Source organism: Anolis carolinensis, chromosome 4 (assembly GCF_035594765.1).
Source record: "Anolis carolinensis isolate JA03-04 chromosome 4, rAnoCar3.1.pri, whole genome shotgun sequence".
In the NCBI taxonomy this organism is placed as follows: Eukaryota; Metazoa; Chordata; class Lepidosauria; order Squamata; family Dactyloidae; genus Anolis; species Anolis carolinensis.
Window position 1 is genome coordinate 74,342,783 of NC_085844.1, and position 18,557 is coordinate 74,361,339.

General features: G+C 39.6%; 1 protein-coding gene across 3 annotated transcripts in view; it reads left to right on the top strand.

Moving 5' to 3' along the window:
• Nucleotides 1-780: 780 nt before the first annotated feature.
• The window catches only part of LOC100560576 (cytidine monophosphate-N-acetylneuraminic acid hydroxylase), a 47,777-nt gene continuing 30,000 nt past the window's right edge, over nt 781-18,557 (top strand). Inside the window, exons 1-5 of one of the 3 annotated variants that reach the window (XM_016992970.2) lie at nt 781-1,179; nt 2,612-2,703; nt 13,228-13,337; nt 15,881-16,071; nt 17,743-17,972. In XM_016992970.2, coding sequence (XP_016848459.2) covers nt 2,649-2,703; nt 13,228-13,337; nt 15,881-16,071; nt 17,743-17,972 — 586 coding nt within the window. In that variant the 5' untranslated portion in view covers nt 781-1,179; nt 2,612-2,648. Of the gene's footprint in view, nt 1,180-2,611; nt 2,704-12,579; nt 13,338-15,880; nt 16,072-17,742; nt 17,973-18,557 lie in introns of those variants that run through there. The other 2 variants (XM_062980637.1, XM_062980636.1) reach the window with 2 other exon arrangements.

Genomic DNA, 18,557 nt, shown 5'->3' on the forward strand with positions numbered 1-18,557 from the left:
ACTATATTGTGTGCTTGTTTTCATGATTAAGGGATATGGAGCTAGGAATAATTTTTTTTTTAAAAAAACTTGATTTCCACAGACACCTCCTAAGACATCATAGTTCTAAACCAATTTTGGCCATAACCGGGAAATAAAGTCAAAAGTGGTGGTGGTGGTGGTGGAACAGAAGACTAAAGGGACAGAGGAAAGTTGAGAATTTCAAATATCAACATTGTTAGGGGCTCACATTGCCGAAGTATTTATGCGAAGGCAGTAATGTTTATTATGCCCGTTTTGCATATAAGACACAGGACTGAAGATGGTGTTGATTTTTACATGAAATGAGATGTTCAGAGAAGAGTATTATCATACCCTATTCACCAACCTCATTGCATAGCACCCCATCATTTACTGCCTGGCCAAAATTCAGTAGTTTAGTTTACAACATTTTCTACATCACACCTTCATCATCATTTTATACTTTATACCTTTAAAGCACTTTAATTATTGATATCATGTTATGATGCAACTGTGGATGCGGAGGCTTATTTGTTTTAATTACTTATTTGGGTGTTAGTTATAAGCTCACATTGATGTTTATTTTATGTATTGTTTTATTATGTATTTGGTTCGTTTGCTTATTACGGCATTGAACGAGTCCCGCTTAGAAGATAGGGTGGGTTACAAATGAATAAATAAATAAATAAAGATTAGATTGAGCAAGGTACAGCTTCTCAAGTTGCTTCTGACACTGAAATATTTTTTTGATTGAGCAGAAAATGGGCTAAAAGCAATAAAAGGTGGCAAAGGAAGATAAGAGTTCAGGAGACTGTCTGAGTGCACAGTTGCGTGAATGAGTTTGCAATACAAAAAGCTTCACCGAGAAGCAACTTGGCAAAAGTAATTCTGAAGCTGTTTTCTAACACGAAAGAATCACTCCCCACCATCTAGGTGCCTATTACTGTTACTTCTTCTTGCTTTGATTTCAAACAGTGAAGGTCAGACGAGCAAAATAGTACTGTCCCTTACTCCATCAGAGAGAGCTGCTCTCAAGGAAGGAATAAATTTCTTAAGGAACAAAGCAGATGGAAAGAGTTTCATCTTGTACAAGGATGCAGACACTGTACGGGCATGCAAAAACACATGCAAACACCAAGGAGGAGTGTTTATTGCAGATATTGAAGATCTAACAGGAAAGTATGGCTCTATCCAACTTTTTCATTTTTCCATTTGAAATTGTTGCACTCAATAAAGGAAAAAGCATGGAAGTAAGTAAGAAGGTAGTCAGAGAAATACTGAGTGGGGGTTAAGTGTCAAAGCTTGGTTATATCTGAATTATTCTGTGATGATTGATTTCAAGATGTCCCAGTTTCTCTCTCTCCTCCTCCCAATTTTCCCTACCCTAGCCTGCTTACCTTGGTGCAAAGGGAGTTCAAAGTGTAAAAGTAGCTTGAATTCAATTAATTCATTATCAGGAAGGGGCATCTTGTCCTTCCCTGTGGACTCAGGGAAAAGGAAACCATTGCAGCTTCTCCTGTCTTATATGTTCCTATTTATTAATAACGTTTGCCACCTTGACCATATCCCAGTGTTGCTTGGCCACATTTGTGCCATCTTTATCTGTGAAATGTTGGAGGGTATGAGCTTCACAGAGTGTTACTATCTGTGGACCTAGTCACAGATGGCTCCAAGGCAAAGAAATACTACATATATAGTATAGAGATACAAATGTATTTCTGCAGTTTTTCTTCTTCCTTGCCTCTCTTCCTTGCCTTCTTTCCTATTTTTGGCACCACTATTTTTGGTTTGCTTACTGCAATCTATATACATAAATAACAGATATACTGATATACTTTATGCATAATATCATACTTAGAGGAATATTTTCAGTGTCTGCAAAAACCTACTCATTCTGCTGGAGGAAAGAAAGAAAGAAACCCAAAACTCTCTGAAATTTCTGTGGTTTTGCCATTACAGTGTTCCCTCACTACTTCATAGTTCACTTTTTGCGGATTTGTTGTTTCGCGGTTTTTCAATAAACTCTAAAAGAATGTTATAAATCATAAAAAATTACAATTTACAGCCTAAGGAAGGAAGGAAGGAGAAACTGAAGAGAGAGAAAAGAAGCCCAAGCGGCAACGGGAGGAGAAGGAGGCAATTTATCAACATATGATTGGTTGATAAAAGCTTAAAATAGTGTATAACTATTAAAATAATGTATAAATATTAAAATAAATATAGTGTCCCTACTTCGTGGATTTTTCACTTATTGCGGGTGGTCCTGGAATGTAACCCCCACAATAAGTGAGGGAACACTGTATTGAGATTTCAGGAAAGTCAATACCTGATCAAGCTGGAAAAGGCAGGAGTTTAATTTTTCCTTCTCATTTACACATTTCTGCACCTGAATTTTCTCAACTGTTTCCGGGACATACTGCTTTGCTGCATGCCCCATGCTGTGAGCTTCTTTTCTATCCTCTGGGCAGTCTAACTCTTTCTGAAAACTGTGGCAAACCCTGCATGGTTTTCTCAGGTTGACATGCTAGCTTTGTAATACTAAATGCCAATGATATTCTACCCTAAAAATTCATATTCAAAACCTAGTTGTTTGCATTCTCTTTTAACCCAGATGTGTACGTTGTACTAAACATAACTGGCGGTTGGATATGAGCACAATGAAATATGTTAACCCTCCAGATAGCTTCAGTCAAGACGAACTAGGTAAAATAATATCTATTACAGATTTTGAAAGGATAATAATTTACAAAAGTGCTTATCTTATATCAGGTTATTACTCTTATTTCATGAAACACGGGAGTCTTCCAGAAAAGGATTTAACTGTAAGGTCAGCCTGCTTTACTCTGGAATGCAGGAGATGGATCCATACATGTTCTATTTGCAATGTGTCATATCTTGTTAATCGTGACTGTGAACTGATTTTCAGAAAGAAAGGGGAAAAAGCATACAACCCCATAAGATATGAAGGAGAAAAGACAAACCAAAAGCAAGCAAACATAACATAACCTGGGAATTGTTTTAGTGAATCTCTTTCCTGGAAATGCCATAGGGAAGCAGTGAAGTTCAAATCTAATAAATAAATAGGAGCTCTGTTGAAAATTTTCCATTGAACCTGCTCTAAAAATCTTTAGTAGCAAAGTGTTGGCACAGATGCTGTATGGTACAGAAATCAGGGGTCTAGACAATAACACTTGCAAACTCTTGGATATAGTACAGAACAAGTTCCTCTGAAAACTTTATTTTCTTCCAACTGGAACTCCCGCAGCACTTCTGCATGCCGCTCCCCTTCACTTGCCCGCACTCCGTTCCTTGCTCACTCACCAGGCCGGGTCCCGGCAGTACCAGGACCCAGCCTGTGAGTGGGTGAGCGAGCGAGCGAGGGAGGGAGGGCCTTTGCCACCCTCCTTCACTCGCCCGCCCTCTGTCCCTCGTTCACTTACCCGGCCTAGTGAGTGAGTGAGTGAGTGAGCGAGCAAAGAAGGGAGGGCAGCCCCGGGTGTCAGGGCATCGGATAATGCGGTGTGTCGGATTAGTGGAAGTTGGATAAGCAGGACTCTACTGTACTTGGAAATAAGTAGCCATCAACATGGAAAATAGGTTTAGCTATGAGCTCTCCAAGTTGAACTCTGCCTTGGACAGGGATAAAAGGCAATTAAGGGACTGGCTATTTTGGACTAATTCAAGAAGGGCTCTCTAATCAATCAGGAACTCAAAATTCTTCCCATGGTTCCTCTTGTTGAAATCCGAACATATATCTGACTAAAGTTAAGCCACTCTCCTTAAGAATTGCCTTCACTGAACTACTATGCCAAATAATGCCCATCGCAGTGTTAGATGGTCGTTACCATAATATGCCATTGGAAAACAGACTTTGCATCTGTAGTCAATGTAGTGTTGTGACTCAGTGTGGATCTAGGATTGACTCTGATGAGGAAAGAGGGATTCAGGTTCAGAATCTTCCTGAAAGGCCTGTAGTTTTGGAACATGAGGAACAGAGGGAGGGGTGGAGTTGATGACCCTGAACCCACTGAAGCCAGTCAGGTGCACACTGACATGGGAACAGGGGAAGGGAGGATGGAAGATTCCCAGCTTAATAATGAGCCTCAGCAAAATAATGAGCAAACTGACCTTGATGGGATGGGCTCCTTAGATAGAGCTGAGCATTTGGAATTAAAGGTAAGGCATAGTGTCAGGATTGCAAACAGATGGGGGGAGGTGAGAGGGCAGAGAAATGCTTTCATGTTTGGCAGAGAGTGTTAAAAGGGGTGCTTTGGAGAAAAGCTGTTGTCAAAGCAACTTTCTTGCTACCAGAGAAGCAAGCTCCAGTTTTCCTGCCGTGCTTTGGATTATATTGCAGCCCATGTACCCATGTGTCTTGGATTTTGTCATGTTTCCTTTGGATGTTTTTTATTCCTGGTAAGCTCGGGACTTATACCTCAAGACTATATTTATAACTGACTTTTGGTGCTTTACTTTTGCTTTTTAAAGAACTTTTTACCATCTATTTTTAATAAACTAAAAAGACTCAAACCTGCTGTGGAGTATGTGTGCTGTAGCAAGGTGAATCAAGGCTGAGGTGTGATATGTAGATGGAAGACACTGTGCACTACATGCTAAACTGCCTGTTGTATAGTGAACCAAGAGAAAGATATTTGAAACCTCTGCTGATAAAAGACAATGGCAACTCTCTTGTAGAAACTGTTCAGTTTTTGCTAAGCGACTCAAATGATTATGTGTTGTCAAAGGCAGGCCCGGTCCAATGTAGTACGTTGATTACGCCTTGGAGTTGGGCGCAGGCAAGGGGGGGCGCTGTGTGGAGGCCTCGGCAGCACCCCCGTTTTGCTCTGGTCACGGTGTTTGTCCAAATTGTCCTGGCGCCGGCAATGGAGGCCCTGCGTGCAGCGCATGCACACAGCGGCACAGGACTGGCATGCCATCGCCCAAAATGGCCGATGGGGCTTCTTTGTCCTGGCGCCGGCAATGGAAGCCCTGAGTGCAACGCATGCGCACAGCGGCAAGGACGGGCATGCCATCGCCCCGATGGGGCCTCTGTGCGCATGCGCACAGAACTCCCATCAGCCATTTTGGCTGTTTTTGTGCACGCATCGCCTCCAGCCACCCACCACGTGGAACAGCCAGCCAGGAGGTGCTGACTGATCATAGTAGAGCAGCTTCTATCTCACTTGTGCCTGCCTGCCCAGTCAGTGCCCACCTTCAGGTCAGTCAGCAGCAGCAATGCAATGCATACAGTTATGATAAAAAAAAATTGTTTTTGAATATTTTTAATTGATGTTTTTTAATTTACAATTAAAAAGAAAAGAAAAAACATGGAATTCGTGGTGGGGGAGGGGGGATTGGGTGAGGGGGAGAGGATCGGTATATTCCATTGGATCTTCGATTGAATGAGTCTAGTCTCTTTGTGGAGCAAGTTGCTGAATGTAGAGGAGTAGTTGTTTTATTTTATGAGGGGGCAGATTGTGGCCCCCTTTTATATTGCCCGGGTTGGCTATTTCTTATTTCAGTTATGGAGTTCCTTCAATCTATGTCTGTCCTTTTCTTATATATTCCTAGAATCATAGAATCATAGAATAGTAGAGTTGGAAGAGACCACATGGGCCATCTAGTCCAACCCCCTGCTAAGAAGCAGGAAATCCTGTTTCTTTGAATGGTTTTCCATGATGCTTCTTCATCAGGAAAGTCAGTCTGTCCTTGTTCTTTATTTCCCATATCTTTGATTTCCATTTTTTAAATGTTCCCTAACTGGCTGCTCTCCTCATCTCCACCATCCTGATTTACCTTGATTCAGACCGCTCCTCATAGGGCTTGTTGTCCAAACCCTTGTTTATTTTAGTCACTCTCCTCTAGACATATTCATATTATAATTTCTCATTATTATTATTAGTATTATTATCAGAATTATTCTAAATTATTGTAAATAGTGAATCTGACTAAAAACCCACATTTGAGCTGGATTGTCTGAGTGAGTCCACACTGCCATATTTCCCAGTTCAAAGCAGGTAATGTGGGTTTTAGTCAGATGAACTATGTACAATAATTTACAAGGATTCTGATAATATTAATACAGTAGAGTCTCACTTATCCAACATAAACGGGCTGGCAGAATGTTGGATAAGTAAATATGTTGGATAATAAGGAGAGATTAAGAAAAAGCCTATTAAACATCAAAATAGGTTATGATTTTACAAATTAAGCACCAAAACATCGTGTTATACAGCAAATTTGACAGAAAAAGTAGTTCATTACACATTAATGCTATGTAGTAATTACTGTATTTATGAATTTAGCACCAAAATATCATGATATATTGAAAACATTGACTACAAAAATGTGTTGGATAATCCAGAATGTTGGATAAGTGAGTGTTGGATAAGTGAGACTCTACTGTACCAACAACAATACTAAATAATAACATGAATCTGTCTAGAGGAGAGTGACTGAAATGATCAAGGGTTTGGAGAATAATCCCTATGAGGAGCGGTTTAAAGATCTGGGCATGTTTTTCATGTAGATGAGAAGGTTGAGAGGAGACTTGACTGCCATGTATAATAATGTGAGAGGAAGTCATAGGGAGGAGGGACCAAGCTTGTTGCCTTCTGCCTTGGAGACTCAAACTTGGAAGAATGGCTTCACACAAATAACCCACATTACTTGCTTTGAACTGGGATATATGGCAGTAAGGACTCAGACAATCCAGTTCAAAGCAGGTAATGTGGGTTATCCTGCCTTGATATCCTGAGTTATAGAGCTGTGTGGAAGAGCCCAAATTCTTTCTCCTTCTCTGCCAAATAATGCTGGAAAGTGTCCAGAGGAGGGCCACATCTAAGGCAGGCATCCTCAGAGGTTGTGAGGTCTGTTGGAAACAAGGCAAGTGGGGTTTATATATCTGTGGAATGTTCAGGGTGGGGAAAAGAACTCTTGTCTGAGGCATGTGTGAATGTTGCAAATAGCCACCTTTATTAGCATTAAATAGCCTTGCAGCTTCAAAGCCTGGCTGCTTTTTGCCTGGGGTAATCCTTTGTTGGGAGGAGTTAGCTTGCCCTGATTGAGGATCCCCTGGCGCCCTCCCTTTTCTTCCCTCCCTCCCTCCTTCTTCTCCCTCCTCTTCCTTTCTGGCCTTCTTTCTTCTTCTTTCCCCTTCCTTCCTTCCGTCCTTCCTTCCTTCGTCCCTTCTTTCTTTCTTTCTTTCTTTCTTTCTTTCTTTCTTTCTTTCTTTCTTTCTTTCTTTCTTTCTTTCTTTCTTCCCTCCCTTCCTCCCTCCTTTCTTCCTCATCTCTTTTCTACCTTTTCCCAGTCTCTCTGCTGAGTTTATAGCTATGTTCCAGAAGCATTCTCTTCTGACGTTTTGCCTGCATCTATGGCAGGCACTCTCAGTGGTTGTGAAGTCTGTTGGAAACAAGGCAAGTGGGGTTTATATATCTGTGGAATGTTCAGGGTGGGGAAAAGAACTCTTGTCTGAGGCACGTGTGAATGTTGCAAATAGCCACCTTTATTAGCATTAAATAGCCTTGCAGCTTCAAAGCCTGGCTGCTTTTTGCCTGGGGTAATACTTTGTTGGGAGGTGTTAGCTTGCCCTGATTGAGGATCCCCTGGCGCCCTCCCTCTTCTTCCTCCCTCTCTCTTTCTTCTCTCAGTGGTTGTGAGGTCTCTTGGAAACTAGGCAAGTGGGGTTTATATATCTGTGGAATGTTCAAGGTTGGAAAAAGAACTCTTGTCTGAGGCACCTTGATTAGCATTAAATAGTCTTGCAGCTTCAAAGCCTGGCTGCTTTCTGCCTGGGGTAATCTTTTGTTGGGAGGTGTTATCTAGCCCTGATTATTTCCTATCTGGAATTCCTTTGTTTTCTGAGTGGTATTCTTTATTTACTGTCCTGATTTTAGAGTTTTTAAAATACTGACGCTTCGCCCACATTTACTAAGTTTGTCCCCACTTCAAGTAAATCACCCCAGCCTTGCCATCAGAGTTGTCAGAGGTTGAAAAGAAGGTCTGCTCATCATTCTCATGCTCAGCAGAGGACAAGGACCATAGTTACCATGCTGATCATATTCTCTAAAATGCCAAAGCCTAGTTAAAAAGGTAAAGGTTTCCCCTGACATTAAGTCCAGTCGTGTCTGACTCTGGGGGTTGGTGCTCACCTCCATTTCTAAGCCAAAGAGCCGGCGTTGTCCATAGACACCTCCAAGGTCATGTGGTCACTGGCATGACTGCATGGAGCGCTGTTACTTTCCCACCGGAGCGGTACCTATTTATCTACTCACATTGGCATGTTTTCGAACTGCTAGGTTGGCAGGAGCTGGAGCTAACCGCGGCTGCTCCCGCCGCTCCCAGGGTTTGAACCTGGGACCTTTTGGTCTCCAGCTCAATACTTTAATGCACTTTGCCACTGGGGCACCTTCAAAGCCTAGTTACTGTAGGCCTATTCAAGCTTCTATCTGAGTAAGAAGGCGAAAACTACCATATTTACATCAATCTCAGCCACACCTTTTTTGCCTAAATGACTATTCCAAAATTGAGGTGCACATTACATTTGTGTAATACAGTACATACAAGTGGGTTGCTGTGAGCTTTCTGGGCTATATGGCCATGTTCCAGAAGCATTCTCTCCTGACATTTCGCCTGCATCTATGGCAGGCATCCTTAGAGGTTGGAAACTAATCAAGTGGGGTTTATATATCTGCGGAAACTCCAGGGTGGGAGAAAGAAAGAACTCTTGTCTGTTGGAGGCAGGTATAAATGTTTCAATTGCTTGGCTGCTTCCTGCCTGGGAGAATCCTTTTTTGGGATGATTTATTAATATTGTTATTATTAGGCCTTGCTCCAGGGAAGGTTCTTCTGCCGTGGCTCCCTACCTATCTATCTACCTTGCCACAAATTTTCCACATTGTGTGCATGTGTATGTATATATAAGATACATACACACACACACACACAAACACATATGCAGGGACCATATGTGCCGTGTGTGTTCTATTCACCTCTACCTTCTACCTTTTATTTTTCAGTGATTGGTTTGTCGGGGGGGGGGGGGGGGGGCGCCAAAAATACTGCTTGCTTACACTTGAAAATTACCTAGGGCCGGCCCTGGTCAAAGGCTTTCATGGCCGAAATCGCTGAGTTGCAAACCTCACTTGCCTAGTTTCCAACAGACCTCCCAACCTCTGAAGATGCCTGCCATATATATATATAATTGCTATCAACTGCTATGGACACTCAAAGGGCTAATCTGACCCTCCCCCAGTGTCAGACCCTGGAAGTTCTTGGAATAAAAGAACGCTAACAAAGGCAAATCCTTGGATACAGCTTTATTTCCGTCTTACCAAAGGCTATAAAAAGACAGTTCTAACCAGTTCCCGCCAACTCCAGTGTATATCATCTAGCTGACCCATGACACCCCCCCCCCACTATTTCCAAATGGCTACATTCCATTCTCACAGAACACTCTACAGTTCCTAGTCCCCCCCCCCCCAGTCCAGATGGCTCTTATCAGAGATGTGTAGCCAGCCTCTTTTTCCCAACAGTCATGGCCTGTGGTGGATGAAACAGCTTAGTGCAAGCCTATACGGGCACATCCTGACACCCAGTAACTATAGATCATTCACATTATTTTTTGCTCTTTGTGTGAGCATGAAGCTCACCTATGGTTGTTATCTTTTGCTTCCTTTTTACTATTCGGTGTACCCTGCACCTGTACCTTTTTTATGGCTTTGGGCTAGTACAATAAAACAATAAACTATTTGATTAACATAATATACTCCAATCAAACAATAAATACAAAGACACTAATTCCTTCCCTCCCTTTGAGACAGAGGTTCTTCCTAAGTCTTCTTGCATTCCATTTAGTAAAAAGAGAAATTTAAATATCCAGTGCTTATTTTTGTTTACCAAGACTACCTATTTCTTAAAATATTTCTCTACTCTTTCCCACCCTTTTCACACTTGGCTTATAGAGCTCCCCTTCATTTTTCTAGTGAATCTGTCTATTTCCATGGCTTCTCTTAATTTCAGTTGCCAGTCATAGATGGAAGGTACTTCAGTTATTGTGATGACCCATGGGCCTTGTAGTCCTGCTCATGACATTGTGATGCCTGATGAAGAAGAAAACTTGGGTTTTTTACCTTCCCAGTCAGAACTGGATTCTTCCCAGACAGATTCTTCCCAGCCAGATCTGGGAACCTTGCACCTGCAAGAGGATTATGTTCCAGAAGTATGTCAAACAAATACTGAGGCTACATCTCCAGTGTTTTCTCGCCATGAGTTTTGTAAACAACAGAGAGGTTTGGAAGCAGCCTCGCGCAGGAGTGCGAGAATAATTGCTAAGAATTTGCCAATTAAGCCTGCTTTCCATGAGAATCTTTAAGGAGTCAAACATCTGGTCTCAGAGATTAGCTTTCGTTTCTGGTTCCCAGAGAACTGCTCTCGGCGGGAAAGTTAGACTCTATATAGGTGTTTTACCCGCGGAGTAACTTTGCGGAGTCAATTCGTCAGCCTCCGGAGCGAGTTGTGTCTGGACAGCGCGCTCCGTTTCAAGCCTCGTTCCTGCTCAAGCCTTGTCCTTGTTTCCTGCCTTCGCTCCTGCTTCCCAGCCTTTGTTTACCTACGGACCTTGCCTTGTTTCCCAGGACTAAACCTTGCCTTGTTTCACGGATTTTACCAAGTTATTCCACGGACCTTGTTCTTGTTCCTCGTTACCTTGTTCCACGTTTCAAGCCTTGTTTCAAGTATCAAGTTATTTCCTAGCCTTGCTCAAGTTCATGGACTAAAGGACCTTGTCATCTCCCCTCACTTTGCCTGGCAAAGTGAGTGTTTCGGTTATTGGATTACAACTTTGGACCTTAATATTTCATATTGGACATTGTTTCTTTGGACTAATTTTGACCTTCCCTGAAAGGTCTACTTCTGGACTAACTTTTACATTTGCTTTTACTAACTTTATATATTTCCTTAATAAAGATATTAGATAGAATCTGGCCTCTGCGTATGGTTATTGGTGCTCTGTAGCCTGGGTCGTGACAGTTATTTTCCACTTTTTTGCCAATACTATTCTTGCTGTTGTAATCATATGCATAATTATTCCCCTTGTAGGTTTATAGATTTGTACATCTATCATGTTGAGAAGATACAGCTGAAGCATAAATTCTAATTCTAATTGGAAAATACTATTAATTGTATTATGTATCTTCTTCCAATAGTTCTTAACTCCTTTACAGTTCCATAACATATGATAGAGTGTACCTTTTTCCCCTTACATTCCCAGAAAAAGTCTTTCCTGGTTTTAGCTAGTATATGTGGGGTTAAATACCATGAATAGTGGACTTTATAACAATTTTATTTAAGATTGCTAGAACACGTAAATATTGCCATGTCTTTCCAAGCTCTTTCCCATTGATCAGTGTCAATTACCTTTCCAACATTTTTCACCCAGGTCAGCATATATTATTTTAATGGTTCTATTTCTTGTTCTTTCTGTATTAAGCATTTATATTATTTGGAAATAGTCATTGTCCCCTTATCACCAATCAATTCATCCCAATCCGTTTCTACCAATTATATTCCTTCTTGTTTATTCTCCATTTTGAAACGTTATGTTAACCTCATATATAAAAACCATGGCACTTTGACCCCTTCTTTTTCTAATTCCCCTCTAGTTTTGAATCTTAGGGATCCTTTATCTTTTATTATTATTATTATTATTTTACTTTATATCTCAACCATCCTTTGAGATATTATGGTTTGATTCTTGTTAAAGCTTCATGTGGTAATAACCATTTAATCCAAAATCTTGTTTTGACCTTTTCCCAAATTCTATATAGTGCTCTTCTAATACTATGGAATTTTACCGCTGATTTTTATATTAGTGATGTTGGCTCACAACAATTCCCTGGTTCCATGATACTTAGAGATATAAATATGAATATTGCCCAATGGCAGTTTTTAAGAAAAACCATGCAGTCTAGGTACTTGTAAATGCCAAATGATTTGCGATACATTTTGTACAGTGTGGACATTTTATATTGATGTAAGCAGGCACAAGTAATTGTTTAACTTCCTCTATTGCCATTGAAGAATTTGCCAATTATTTACTTTGTTGGTTGGTATGCATCTGCAATTGTATGGCAGGGATAGTGCAACATGGCACTGCAATGCCCAAGATTGGGAGGAGGTTTCTTTAGAAGACCATAAAAAGAAGAGGTCCATTAAATGCTGAAGAAACAAAAATGTCTATCACAAATTTAAAGATGTTACAGTATAAATATCATGACCACAATTGTCTAGTAATAATAGATAAAAAGACAACTTAGACCATAAAGTCTAGCAAAACAGATGTTAATACTCAAACACCAGAAGCTAAACCTTCTATTAAAACATATTTATATTACAAGGGGAATTAAACCATCAAAACCAAAAAAATAATATACGGGCTAATCTAACTAACCATAAACATTGACTTTTCCTGGTTAGTTTCCATTTGTGCTCATCCAGTCCATTATTAACATCATACAGTGATTTAGGACTATCTCATTATAGGTTTGGTACATCATTGTATTGGGTTCATTTATGTTTGAGCTTCCCTTATCATACAATGACATAACTTTCCCTTTGTTGCATTGCATTTCCATCATTATTAAATCCTATCTTTTCATTGTTAGGAAAAATCTATCAATGGCTCGACTATCAACCACTTTTCTTTTGGTGCAATCATTCCATTCCATTGCACTTCTGTTCTTGGAGTTGTGTGACCTGAGTTGGCATGGTTCTCATTTTCTCCTTTCCTTAACAGGAGGGAGTCAGTTTATTTTATTCTCTTCTGTTTTATTTTTTTGAATGCTGATATTGTGCAGTTGCACTACTTGGGAGGCATTGCAATTATGGCAGTGCCCTCCATTTATCAGAACTAGTGAAGCTGCGCAAATTCCAAACTGGAGCATAAAAATAAGAAAAATTAAACTGCTTGCATGTGCTATGTAGCACAGACATAAGTAGGAAGAAGGGGTCAGGAAAGGCAGTCTTGAAGACTGATTGTGGGAAAGCACATTACCAAAACAGTACCACAGCACTATTGGAGAGAAGACGGGAAGGTGACTGTTTCCATACTTGTATATTTCCATTTGCATTTTGAGCAGATGGATAACAACTTAACTGAAGAGTTGAAGATTTCTATTATTAAGAATAGCCATGTTTTCTTACTTACTTTTTCACTTTCCCTTCCAGTTGTTGAGACAGACACAAATAATGGATTGGTAGTTATTGAACTGCATCCTCCAAATCCATGGGATGCAGATCCCAGGCAGGCTGAAGAGCTGAGTTTTGGAGAGGTACAGGTAAATAAAAGTCATATCTTTTGTCAACATAGCTTTAGTGTAATGTCCCTATCCATCCTAAAGCCAAGAAGAAAACAGTTTCAAAGAACTCATACAGTAGAGTCTCACTTATCCAACATAAATGGGCCAGCAGAACATTGGATAAGTGAAAATTTTGGATAATAAGGAGGGATTAAGGAAAAGCCTATTCAATGTCAAATAGCATTATGCTTTTACAAATTAAGCACTAAAACACAATGTTTTAAAACAAATGATAGAAAAAGCAGTTCAATACACAGTAACGTTATGTAGTAAGTACTGTATTCATTAATTTAGCACCAAAACATCGCAATGTATTGAAAACATGGACTACAAAAACATTGACTACTAAAAGGCAAACAGCGTTGGATAATACAGAATGTTGGATTAGCGAAGGTTGGATAAGCAAGACTCTACTGTATTATTTATTATGTCCGGTAAATGTCAGACTTATAGTCCCTTGTGACAATGCACTCGTACACTCCTTTTTCCACTGAGTCTATTTCTATTTCAGCTGCCAAGTTCCACCCTTTTGATGTTGACTTAAGTGCAGTAGATAAGATTGTTATGTGACTACAGTTTAAAACAGCGATCTTGCACAAAAGCAAACTATTTTATTTTTATTGCAAGCTACAATTAATTTTCAATGTCCCCATCACATTTTGAAAAACACTCTTTAGCTAACTTTTCTCAAAAAGGTGATCCAGACATCTGCAACTATTGCAGCCTAATATAACTGAGTCAGCTTCCTTCAGCATTTCTGAATATTGTGTCTTTTGCTAGATTATGGACAGTTTATGAGGAAATGTGAGGAAATACATTTCAAACATAGAAGAAAAGTGGATGACACAAATGAGAGTTTTATGCCTGTTTTATGCCTATCGGGAATGATTAACATTATCTAGTAGTTCAACATTCTGTTTTCTCAATTCCTCTTTATTTGTTGGCAGCCAAGGAAGCTTGCCCTTCAACACTGGATTTTTGTGGGAGTGCCTCTTTGGTTTTAAAAGGAGCGTGCAACTGATGATAATTTCTATAATACATTAACTAGAATGCTGTAAAACAAAATGATCTCGTAATGAAGAGAGGGCAAAGTCCAGTTGTTCGACATTCTGTCTTCTCAATTCCTCTTCATTTGAGGGCTGCTAAGGAGGCTTGCCTTTCAACACTGTGGAATTTTTGTGGGAGTGCCTCTTTGGTTTTAAAAGGAGCAGTATGATGAGAATTTCTATAATACAATAACTAGAATGCTGTAAAACAAAATTATCCTGTAATGAAGAGAAGGCAAAGTCCTCCTGACATCCTTGAAGAAGGATTTAGACCCAACAAAGATCTCTAAGAAATAACACTATCGACCTTATCAGAAAAGCTGCTTCACCTGGCTTCTGGTGAGGAAAAAGAGAACAGAGGGGAGAATCTCTTGCCTCGCACGTAACTCCCTCTTGCAACACTTTCTTCATGCTGGCTCAAACCCCAGTTGGGGCCAGGGACGATGGCGGAGGTCACATGATATCATGTGATGTCCAGCATCGGCCTCCGTCGGCCTCCATCCCCATTCGGGGTGAAAGAATCCTAGGATGCTGATTTCAACCCGTCTGATGAGGTTGTTAGTAACAAAATTTAAACAATTTTCTCTTCCTGGTTTGAAAGTGTTATTATTTCCTGTTTAATTGTGCAGAACATACTTTGAGAGTAATTGTCATACCCCAGAAACTTCATTTTTGTGGCTGCCACAAACTATGTTAAATTGGTTGAGATTCTATGAGTCATTCATTGAAAAACTAGCAAAATGTGTGGCAGGATGTCCCGCTAAAACAAAGTTTTTGCAATTTAATAAACTTTTTCCATGTTTTTATGATAGAACTAATTAGGAAATGAGATTTATAACCCAGGAACAAAAATAGTGTTACATAGTGTAATCAATTAATTAGTCAAGCTCTGGGTGGCCATCTATTCATTGCTTCCCACTGATTATCATGATGCCTTGATACATTGAAGAGCGTGCCTACACTACAGAATTAATGCAGTTTGACACCACTTTAACTGCCATGGCTAACGTGGTGTCAAATTGCATTAATTCTACAGTGTAGGAGCAGTCTTAAATACCATGGCTTTAACTGCCATGGCTGAGACATGAGAGAAACTTCACACAGGATGGTAACACATCCAGGTGTTCCCTGGGCAACGTCTCTGTAGGTGGCCAATTCTTTCACACCAGAAGTTATTTGCAGTATGTTCTCAAATTGCTTCTGACATGATAAAAAAAAACCCGCCATGGGTTAATGCTATGGAATAATGACTGTTGTCAAAGAGTCAAAACAAACTATAGCTCCTAGGATTCCACAGCATTGAGCCATCACAGTTTAAGTGGTGTCAAACTGCATGAATTCTAAAGATAAAGGTTTTCCCCTGACATTAAGTCTAGTCGTGTCTGACTCTACAAACCACATAAACACTAGGTTTTCCAGTACAGAGTTTGACAACACAGATCATCTTGTTCTTGGTTTTTTCCTCCTTTCTGCTAGGTAACTTATCTAACTCATGCTTGTATGGAGCTTGTACTTGGAGACAAAAGATTTATATTTGACCCATGGCTAATGGGTCCAGCCTTTGCACGTGGCTGGTGGTTACTTCATGAACCACCCTGTGACTGGATGGAAAGGCTTTGCCGTGCGGATCTCATCTACATCAGCCACATGCATTCTGATCATCTCAGGTATCTGTGTACACAACACAATTAAGGACAAAGGCTTATGAAAGACAAAATCCACACTAGATAAATAAAAATGTAGTGTGTATATTTCTAAGCCTTTTAAAGAATTCATCAGGCTAGATGGTGAATAAAGCATGGGTGGGGGGACCTGACAAATTAATTGCAAACATCATGGCTGCAACATCTACTTTCTTCCTATCTCCTCATATTGCTTATTTGCTTTGTGTTGTCTGATAAAGAGGTCTGGAGAACCTGAAAACTTATACATATGAGATGTGGCAGTTTGATAACCCTACGAAGCATCAGTGCTGCCATATTTAACATTTTTATTGGGCTCTGGGTCATGTTAAAGCAGGAACTTACAAACCATAGGGGTCTGTCACCCACATTGTGACCCTAGTGGGAACTCACTATGTGGATGACTAACCAACACAGTCCCCTCAAACATGTTTTAGATGATATTTAGAAGGAAGAAAACATAAAATGGCCCTGCTATTACATCATGTTTTGTTCATGCTAGACTGGCATGGGAACACTGGAAAGAAGCCATGGAAACATGCTCTTGAGTCCGTTTTCTGAATAACCCCTTGGGAGGAAAGGCTTGAAAAATCAATCAAAATTGTTCTTTCAGAAAGGAATGTGTTCAATAATGGTTCATAATGGTGTTCAATGACAAAAAATGAATAAATAAAGGAATTTAAGATGGTCATTTAGATAAGTGAATGTGCATCCATGCTGAATGTAGAACAACAATTCAACACTCAGTATGAATGTTATTGCTAGGTGATAATGTTTTTTTTATACTATCCAATGAAATTGATTTTAGATTTTGAATTATTAATTTTAGATTGAACCTCATAGGATTTTAGACAAATGTATCTAAAAGTGTATTAAATTAGTGCCTGCAAAAGTAGAGTGCAAACAAAAAAGGAATCACAAATGCTGAAAGTAACTTCCTGAAATTCATTATCATTTTCAGGTATACGTGTACTGATTTGTATGTATGATGTTACAGTAACCTTTTTTGTTCCAGAGGCAGATTCACATTAAATAACAATTGGTTTCTTCCTTTTTTGCAACAATTCCTGCAGCCACTGCATTCCCATTTTATTATTTGTGAAGTTAGATAGTAAACATAAATAATTTTATTCTAATTCAATCATAGAGACTCTGAGGACTTCATCAGATTACGCTGGGAAGTGTTCTGAAGTGTTCAGAAGAAGAGAGTTCAGTCTAACTCCATTTTGTAATAAAATGAAGTTTTTCCCTGCTTTTAATCATACTATTTAGTGTACTCAGTTGTCTTGCGTATTTTTCAATGAAGTTTTCACACTGCAGACATTTGGCCACCATCTCCGTGACAAGACTTGTTTTATTTTGAAAAACTGGTAGATACAGAATCACAGAGTTGGAAGGGGGCAAATTGGACATTGAATCTAACCCAGTGCTCAATGCAGCAACTCCAGATAGTATCCCAAGCAGGTAGCTGTCTAGCTCTTTTTGAATCCCTAGGCATTCGGCTCCATTGCCAAACTTAATAGCATTCTAATATTGTTGTTATGGTAACCTCATCTAGGGATCTTATATAAGGTGGAGTTTACCCATATGAGTAACTTGAGAATGAGATTATAATCTAGCTATGCATTTCAATGTTGCCCTTTTCTTACTCTCCAGTTACCCTACACTGAAGAAACTTGCTGAACGAAGGCCAGATGTGCCCATTTATGTTGGAAACACAGAAAGACCTGTTTTCTGGTACCTTGACCAGAGTGGTGTTAAGATGACCAAAATTAATATTGTTCCTTTTGGAGTTTGGCAACAGGTGGACCAGAACCTGAGATTTATGATACTGATGGATGGTGTTCATCCAGAGATGGATACTTGCATAATTGTTGAATATAAAGGTAGATTAATTTAACTATATTACATGTTTCATAACCAGTGTATTTGCTATCACCTTTAAACATTTGCTTTCGAATGCAAAAGTAACACAATTCATACATTTTGTATAATTAACAATGTTTTTTTTTGTTTAGAGCTTTAATTTAATTTGTTGTTATGGTGCCAATGTTGTGATCCTTAAAGGAAAAAAACATGCCCATTTAAATTTACTAAGTTTTAAAAAATGTATGAAGGTTTGAATAAACATTTTCTAGTCTTGAAGATTTGATACAGTCTGATATAGTGACACCTTTGCTTTCTGCCGGTTTCAAATATTAAAATAATATTTTAAGTCGCCCCGAGTCCCCGTTGGGGAGATGGTGGCGGGGTATAAATAAAGTTTTATTATTATTATTATATTATTATGTATAAAATAACCTTCTGGTTAGATCTGTAAGGGATATATGACACACAAATGAACTTTGTGTTTAGACATGGGTTCAATCTCAAAGATATTTCACTATGTATAGGTTCTGTGTATAAGTTCTGCTGAACTTGCTGACTGAAAGGTTGGCGGTTTGAATCTGGGGAGCGGGGTGAGCTCCCGC